The 8,843-nt window shown below is 47.5% G+C and overlaps 1 protein-coding gene across 2 annotated transcripts; it reads right to left on the bottom strand.

The window, feature by feature from the left end:
- Positions 1-858: 858 nt before the first annotated feature.
- Eomes (eomesodermin) lies at positions 859-8,470 on the bottom strand. 2 transcript variants are annotated; one of them, XM_008840333.3, is made up of 6 exons: positions 7,551-8,470; positions 6,363-6,517; positions 5,479-5,600; positions 4,728-4,886; positions 4,581-4,642; positions 859-2,558 (listed from the first exon to the last, which is right to left on the bottom strand). In XM_008840333.3, the coding sequence occupies exons 1-6, from the start codon at positions 8,453-8,455 to the stop codon at positions 1,877-1,879; spliced, it is 2,085 nt and encodes a 694-aa protein (XP_008838555.1). In that variant the 5' UTR covers positions 8,456-8,470; the 3' UTR covers positions 859-1,876. The 2 variants fall into 2 exon arrangements, with proteins under 2 accessions (XP_008838555.1, XP_008838554.1); XM_008840332.3 differs by having other exon boundaries at positions 859-2,615.
- Positions 8,471-8,843: the final 373 nt, after the last annotated feature.

Raw genomic sequence — 8,843 nt, forward strand, 5'->3', positions numbered from 1 at the left:
GGCGGGGGTGGGGCACCACAAAGGGCCCTCCACTCCTGTCTTCCTCACACCTAGGGTTCAGCCAGGCGATGGGGAACCCTTCGGGCTTCTAGAGGATGGAAGCCGAGCTAAGAGTGAGACGCACCTCTGTCCAGATGCTGTTTGCACTGGACAACTGGATATTCCTTTGCAACTGACGCTTCCACCCCCAGCCTGCACCCAACCCTTAGCATCCAGGGAGAAATTTGGCTGAGGGCAAAGTACCCAGGTCAGTAGCTATATCACGTCGAAAAAGCCGCTGGTGGGAGCAAAAACCTTAAGGTGCATGACCTTTACGCCCCTGCAGGGATTCTGCGGCCTGGACGTCCTAGGCACTCAGAAGGCCGCGGGGTTTCCCAGGGAGCCTACGTGGGTTCAGGAACTGGTAGCCTCAAGCAAACCCAGGAAAAGGCTGAGGGAACTAAAGTACTAAGGGCCAGGGGCGGAGGCTTGGAAACTCGGATTAAACCAGCAGCGTGCAATCTTGCATCTCCAGGGCAAACACTCCTTCCCCAGCTCACCCCCAGCCAACACCCATTGTCCACACTTCCCAGTGGGAGGAGGAAGTAGGTCCCATTCATCTTCAAGGGGGGCGGGGGTAAACAAAAATATCCCCTCCCTACTTCCCTCAGGACCACAGTCTCAGATTCCAGTGCCTTCTGGGGTTGGGGGGGTGGGGGGCTTGGAGATGCAACTGTTGAGAGTCTGGAAGAGGGTAGAGGGGGAAGCAACTTAGATTTTTTTTAAAGCAAAGAAAGACTAAAACCCGTAGGACAGAAGACAGCGCTATATTCATTACCTTATTGAACCACATTTATTAAAAATGACTAAGACTGTACATAAAATCCAAGATCTCTAAATAGTCTATAGGAGCTGTGGCCTCAGACTGTAATTTCTTCACATAGCTGAAGTTGGAAGTGGGGCTGGCCAAGGAAGAGGAGGAAATGGGTTTTCCTTAAGCATGGTTCAAGTGAGTACAGAGGCAGCCAAATAACTAAGAAGTAAACAGAATACCCCCCCAATATCAGAGCTGATAGAGCGCGCCTCTTAACCCTGCAGTTATGATGGCTGATCTGCAAGTTCTTTACAAAGCCAAAGTACCAGTTTTACATGATCTCAGATACCTATGCAGCTGAATTTGTACAATCTATTTCAGATTATTCTACAGTGTCTAAGCACACAACTGTACACTTAAATTCTTCCTCCCTGCTCCTCTGCTGGTTCATAACATCCCAGTAAACATGGCCATCTCTTGGACAAGCATAGTTTATTCCAAAAGCCTGGAAGGAATCAAATGCAGGTAAGACTAGACACTTTCACAGAAGTTTTCCCTTGACTCTCAGGCCTAGCCTCTAGCCCCTAGCTGAAGATAAGAGCAAGAAAGTCCATTGTTGAAACTTAAGGCCTAGTCCTCTTCCTGAATCAAAAATACCTTAACACTCTGGGCTCCTGTTTGCTAAAAGATTTACAAGAAATGAAAACCAAAGGTTTTTGTTTTGTTTTGTTTTTTAACTCATTGGATAGCACCAGGCATTCACAGCCTGCTTGCTTTCTCTGAATGTTTCTTGTTTCCCATAAATAAATCCAGCACCTTAAACAACCTTTGAATTTTAAAACACTTTCTCAAGTCCTTCATTTATTTTACAAAGGAAAAAAAAAATGCTAGGTTGCTTCAGTTACCTGCAGCAATCGAACGCTTTGGCACCTTCTTTTAGAGAATTGCACGAAACAGGATACATCAAAGGTGAAAGGTAAATGTCTTTTTGGCCACCTAGGCAAAGAAAACAACAACAAAAAAATACACCACCAGGTTCATCTGGAAAACGTTAGCTAATTTTTATGAGGTTAAAATAACTCTTTAGGGGGTTGTGTAAAAAGCATAATAGCCCCCCATGCCTTTTGAGGTGTCTTTACTGTACTCTTCAGCATTAATGTCCTCACACTTTATGGAGGGAGAATTTTCATTGCTGGAGGTGCTGGGAGACAGGCGTTTTCTCTTACAAGCACTGGTGTACACCCCGGAATCATTGGAATCTAAAGACTTGATGGAAGGGGGAGTTTCTATCCAGGAAGAGCTAATTTCTTCTTTGACTTTTTCCTTGGAGAGCTGGTCTTCTGGGAACACGGGAGGGCTCATTCTGGATGTCCATGGTAGTCCGGCGGCCATCTTCCTCTGATAAGAACCTCGGCCTCCCCACCCTGCCATTGCAGGGAAGGTTGGGTCAGGATAATATCCCAGAGCATGGGATGTCTGGAGGGGTAAGGACTTAATACCATATGGGAGCAAGGTACTGGAAGTATATTCAGATTCATAGGAACCGATGTCTAGTTTGTTGGTCCCAGGTTGCTGGACAGGCGTGACAAGCCACCGCTGGGGAGGGTTGGTCACCTCTTCGCTCTGTTGGGGTGAAAGGAGGCCGTTGGTCTGTGGCACGGTTCTCTCACCATTATAATATCGGGCTTGAGGTAAAGTGTTGACAAAAGGCTCCGGGAAGAAGTTTTGAACGCCGTACCGACCTCCAGGGACAATCTGATGGGATCTAGGAGAATCCGTGGGAGATGGAGTTAACCTGTCATTTTCTGAAGCGGTGTACATGCTACAATATAAAGAGAAACACTTAAAAAAAAAACCCTCATGTTGTCCCCCAGAAAACCACCTCCCAGAAATCAAAGAGCCTTGTGTCAGCTGTGTGAGCTGAGAAGGCTGGTATGTTCAAGCCTAACAGAGTGAGAGTGGAAAATTCTTCTTTTTCTTTTTAAATTTTTAAAATTTATTTATTTTATTTTATGAGTATAGGGTTTTGCCTGCATGTATGTAAGTACACCCATATCATGTAATGACTGCAGAGGCCAGAAGAGGGCGTTGGATCCCTTGGAACTAGAGTTACAGACTGTCACTAGTCACCAAGTGGGTGCTGAGAAACCAAACCTGGGTCTTCTGCAGAAGCACTACTTTTAACCACTGACCCATCCCACATCTTCTAGTCTTTAAAGAAAAGTATCCTCCTAGGCATTAGGTATTTAAACTATAGGAAATCAGGTGCTAGGGATGTAGCTCAGTTGGTAGAGTTGTTTGTCTAGTATGAACAAAGGCCTGGGTTCAGTCACCAGTGCCACATAAACCGGGAGTGGCAGAGATCAAGAATTCTAGCACTTGGAAAGTGGGGATAGGAGATCAGAAATTCAAGGTCATCCTTGGCTACATAAGTTTGAAGCCAATCTGGGATATATGAGACCCTGTCTCTAAATAAATTAACAAACAAACAAACAAACAAAAGGAAACTGTCCTTTTGTCTTCCAACACAAAGGGCTAAGCGACCATCCCTTTTCAATGTAATGTACAGAACACTGAATACGGGACTCAGCAGCTCATATTTTAAGGCCTTGGGCCTTGGGCCTTACTAATCAATGATCTGAAAAATACATCCTGTTAGCTATAAGGTTTTCCTTATGTGAAAAAAAGGGAAGGAGTTAAAATATCTGTTATGAGAATAAGAAAATGTTGGATGTAGGGACTGAAGAAATGGCTCATCAGTTAAGACCACTGGCTGCTCTTGCAGGTGACCTGGGTTCAAATCCCAGTACCCACATAGTAGCTAACAACCATTTGTAACTCTAGTTCCAGGGGAACCAACACCCTCTTCTGACCTCCACAGGCACTGCAATGACATGGGTGCACTTACATACGTGTAGGCAATACACTCATACAGAAAAAGTAAAAATAATAAAGAAAATGTTAAAAAAAAATGTTGAATTTCAAGATTGCTCATCAGTTAAGAACTGTATTGTTCTTGCAGAGAACCCAAGCTTGGTTCCTAGCATCCAACTCTAGCAGCTCACAATAGCCTATAATGCCAGCTCCAGGGGGTCTGAGGCCTCTGGCCTCTGAGGGCACTGGCATTCACATGTATATACCATATAGATAATTTAAAAATAAAAACAAATCATTTTTTGAAAGTTGGATCAAATGAAAAATGCACAAACAAATAATGCAGATTCGAAAAATTCCAAATCTCTATTCAAATGTAGATAAAAAGACACTTCATGTATAAGCTTTGAACAAAACCTGCTGTAAAATTCTAAAGCAAGATTAGTTAAGGCAAAATAATGTAAAAAATAGGGCTGAAGACATAACTCAGTGGTAGAGTGCTTGCCTTGAATGCACAAGGCCCAGATTCAATCCCCAACACGTGGTTATGTGTGTATATCTGAGAAAAAAACGAAAATAAAAATAGGTACAAACCCCAAATGTGAAAGCTCACACTAGAACATATATTCAGCAAAATGAAGATTTGTGTCCTGTTCAAAGATGACCAAGACAAGGGAGTTTGGAGCTGAAACTCAATTGGTAGAGTGCTTGTCTGGCATGCACAAAGCCCTAGGTTCGATTCCCAGCACCAATAAAACCAGGTGTGGTAAGGCATGCCTGTAATCTCAGAACTAGGGGAGAGATGGTGAAGGCCAGAGGATCAGAAGTTCAAGGTCATTTCAGGTACGAGGCCAGTTGGAGCCTGGGAAATGAGACTTGAAAAGAGATGATCATGCACAGCAACAGTACTTACGAATCATAGTTGTCCCGGAAGCCTTTTGCAAAGGGGTTGTGATCAATCTTTAGTTGAGTAATCTAGATAAGCAAGAAGAATAGTAGTTGAGTACACTATCCTGCTAGACCTAGCTATAGAGACTCTTGCCAGGCATGGAACACTCACATCAGTGTTTTGGTAGGCCGTCACTGCGATGAACTGTGTTTCTGAGAAGGTAAAGGTCTGGGTCTTAGAAGGCTCGTTTAAGTCCTCTACTCCATCCTCTGTAACTTCAACAATGTGCAGTCGTGGTTGGTATTTGTGCAAAGACTGAAGGACTATCATCTGGAAATGGAACAGAAATGAATAGTTGCCAAATTTTAAAGTCTCTTTAAAGACTAAAAAGTAAATTTTAACAAATTATGTATTTGGGGATGGGATTTCTGTTTGCTCCACACCACAAACAGCTTGCTCTTTTATTGTCATTTTTAGGATTCTTAGCATCATAACTTTTGAAACTTAAAAACATAACTATGAGCCTGGCATGGTGGCACACAACTATAATCCCAGTACTTGAGAGGCAGAGGTAGGAGAAACAGGAGTTCAAAGCCAGCCTGGGCTACTAGAGGCCCTGTCTCAAACATAAAGAAAAACAAACAAAAAATAAAAGCAAAATCCCACAGATGTGTATTTGATAAACATTCTTCCTGGTTCCCTAAGTTCCTCCCAAGATTTTGATATTTCTGTGCCTAATAGTCAACTCCCTATTATTGAAAATCAGTAAGAAAATGAAAATAAAAGGTAAATAATTTTTTTTTTAAAAAAGCAAGCAACAGTCACAGCTGTAAATATTTAATTAACCACAGTGAAGATTATGGCCTCTCCTTAGAAAAGAGGCCCCAGCCAGAAGATACCCCCTCTTCCTCTGTTACTCTACCTGAGTGTTGTTGTTATTTGCGCCTTTGTTATTGGTGAGTTTTAACTTCCCAAAGGAAATCTCCTGTCTCATCCAGTGGGAACCAGTATTAGGAGACTCTGGGTGAACATACATTTTGTTGCCTAAGAGAAAAATGAAGCAAAACACAAGCATATATATGTAGGACTGTTTAGTAACAGGGGAGGGGGGGAAGGGATGCCTGTTAGCTAGAGGCAAGACTTAAGGGCTGAATTTACTGCCTTGGCCTCCCCCAGGAGCTATGGCTTCCAGAAATCAGTGAACAGCAGGACACCATTCATCGCCCTCCCAGGGCCTGGGGAGCTTCCAGCCTTCCGCAAACAAGGCACTCCTAACACTAGTATCTCTACAGAGCCAAGAGGAGATGCCTTTTTTTTTTTTGACTTTTTGAGACAGGGTCTCCTTGCAGCCTGGGCTGCCCTGGAAGTCACTATGTAGACCAGGCTGGCCTTGATCTCACAGAGATCCATCTGCCTCCACTAAAGGCATAAGCCACCATGAGAGCTCAGGACTCTTGAAAGTTAATCTGGGGCCTTCTAAAGTTGGAAGGGCAATACCCGATAGAATACTTTTACAGGTTAAATTAAACATGGCCAGGGCTTTCTCAAGAGAATACTAAAATGCCAAGAGTCTTTCCCCAAACCCAGAACCTTATTTGATTATCCATTTCTCAAACACAACAGGGTAGGTCACAGTAAAGGTTCTATACATAATGGTAAGCAAGATATAGCACTGAGAAATTCTCTTTCAGTCAACAGAAGGAAAATCATACTAGCAGTTCTTTGCCTCAGCTTGGGGGTGGGGTGCTTGATTTAAATATGACTTGTTCTTACAAAAGGGCTCCCCCAGACCTCTCCTTTCCTCACCCTGCATGTTGTTGTCAGCTTTGCCGCAGGTCACCCACTTGCCTCCCTGGAAGCGCCAGTGGTTAGGGTCGGCCAGAACCACTTCTACAAACACATTGTAGTGGGCGGTGGGATTGAGTCCGTTTATGTTGAAGCTCAAGAAAGGAAACATGCGCCTGTGCGAAGGAACAGAACCAGGAGAAATGATTTAAATCCGGGTGCTCAAGGCTACACCAGCACAGGCCCGGTCCGCCCCACCCCCTACCCCCACACCTGGGAGAGCAGCAGTGAGATACGTAGAAGTCTTTAGTAAACAGAAAATGTAGCCCCAAACCACAGAAATGGTTTTGAATTGGCAATTCTTGGAACATCTCCCTCTTTTCTGAAATAACTGGCCCCCAAATCAGTATATTTCTAATTCTTGCCTCTCTGAGACCTCTACCCACTCAAGGTCTCTGCCCTTTCAGGCACTTAATGGTTTTCTTCCTGGAATGTCGAAATTTATTTTCAATGCACAAGCACCGCAGAGCACTAAGTTGTGTGTGTATGAACTTTTTGTGTATGTACACATGCATACACATACATGTGCATACACACAAAAGAACACACATAAGATAAAAGTCCCCTTTGAGTGCCTGTCTCCCAGGACCCACCCCTCACTTCCTCCAGAAATAACTGTCAGCAGTTTGAAGGTATACCAGTACTTTCTTGTTCCCCAAGGCCCCCCATCCCCCCAAATCTGGTTTCAGAGCCTGTCTACCTACCCACCACCGGAACCGGACTTCTCTGGCCTGTACATCTGACATAAGTGCCCCACCAAGACCAAGATGTTTGAAACAACAGCAGCTCAAGTACTTGGCAGCCAGCTTTGGTGCTCTTCCCATCCCCGAGGAGCCGATGGATCCTGTGGATCCACCTTTGTGGCTCCACTTCCATAATTTTCGCTTCGGCCTCCTCCTTGTAAGTCCAGATGAAGTTGACTTAGAGGAAAGAGCATCTGGAACTTTAGCACTCGATCCAAGCCACAGGTGTGCGGACCGAAAAGGACGCCACTTTGGAAATGCTGTGTCCCCTCCAACCCCCATTAGTGTGCCCGGAAAAACACTCCAAGCAGAGCAGTCAGTAAGTCCTTCAGCCCGGGGCCTTCCCCAGGAGTACTCGCTCTACCTGGATCCCGGCACCCTGGGGGCCCCTCCACGAGGCTCTCACCTGCCCTGTTTGGTAATGATCATCTCAGTTTGGTGACGGTGGAACTTGAGCCACAGAGGGCGGTTGCACAGGTAGACGTGGGCGCGGAAGCCGGAGCCGGGAACCCCTAGACCCCCCAATCCTCCGCAAGATCCCGCTGCTGCTGCTCCAGGGTACGGCCCGTAGAGCGGAGAGCCCTGGCCGTAGGGATAGGCGCCGGGACCTCCAGCCCCGCCACTACTGCCACCCGCGCCACCGCTGGCGCCGGCTGCGGGGCCAAACTGCGCCCTACCCGGTGGGCACACGGCGGCGGGGAATCCACCTGGGGGCAGCATGGAGCCGTAGGGGTACCGTGCGCCATTGGATGCGGGGTATACAGATCCGTGGGGCGCCCCGGTCGCAGCCTGGTACTGGAAGAGCGAGCAGGGCGCCGCTAGGTCGGAGGCCTGCGGTCCCGGGGACTGAAGGTAGTAACGCTCTGAGCTCAGGCTGTCCATGGAGTAGCGCGCGGTGGCCGTCGTGGCCGAGGCGGCGGCGGCAGAGGGCAGCGTCTCCTCCCCGCAGGGGGAGCCCTTGCGACCGTCTGGGACCGGCTTGGCCACTGTGGAGGAGCTGGCAAAGGTGTCCCCGGCGTCGGCGTCACTGAGCATGGCCGCCGGGGGCCCGGCACTCCCGGCTGAGGGTTCTGCGTTCCCCGCTTGGCACGGGAGACTACCCGGGAACTTCTTGGGTGCTTTGTCTAAGTCCAGCCTTTGTGGCGAGGGCGCAGCGCTGGGGAGGAGGTTGATGTTCCCGCCACCTCCTCCTCCGCCGCCTCCTCCTCCACCTCCTCCTCCGCCGCCACCTCCTCGCGCACTCTCCAGCGAGTAGAAGTGCGCACCGGGCAGGTTCACAGAGCTCAGCAGGAGCGGCTCTCCTAACTGCATGCTTTGTAAATCGCAGAAGGCTGCTGGCAGCTTCCTCTCCTCCGGTGGCCTTATTATAAAGGCAGGATGGGGGAGCCAGCGCCCTCTTCCGAGGGCAAGGTAACTCCCCTTTCCTCCCACGCCTGGGCTGCCCACCTGCGCACCAGGACACCCGCTGCTAACGCGCGCGCCCGCAATCTAGCGTTCTTTGCTCAAGCGAAGTTTGTAGTGGAAGGTGGACGCCGAGCAAGAAGCAGTCTGTTTTTCCTTCCCTTGCCCGCCTTACCTTAAGACCCCTACATTTATACCAAGGAGAGAAGGGGGAAAAATCCACAAAAAAACTTAGATCTTTGTTCCGGCTTACCGACTAGCCCTCGCCTTTCGGCTGTCTCCCTATTGCCAAACCATT

Source organism: Nannospalax galili, unplaced genomic scaffold (genome assembly GCF_000622305.1).
Source record: "Nannospalax galili isolate Female #2095 unplaced genomic scaffold, S.galili_v1.0 scaffold419, whole genome shotgun sequence".
Classification (NCBI taxonomy): domain Eukaryota; kingdom Metazoa; phylum Chordata; class Mammalia; order Rodentia; family Spalacidae; genus Nannospalax; species Nannospalax galili.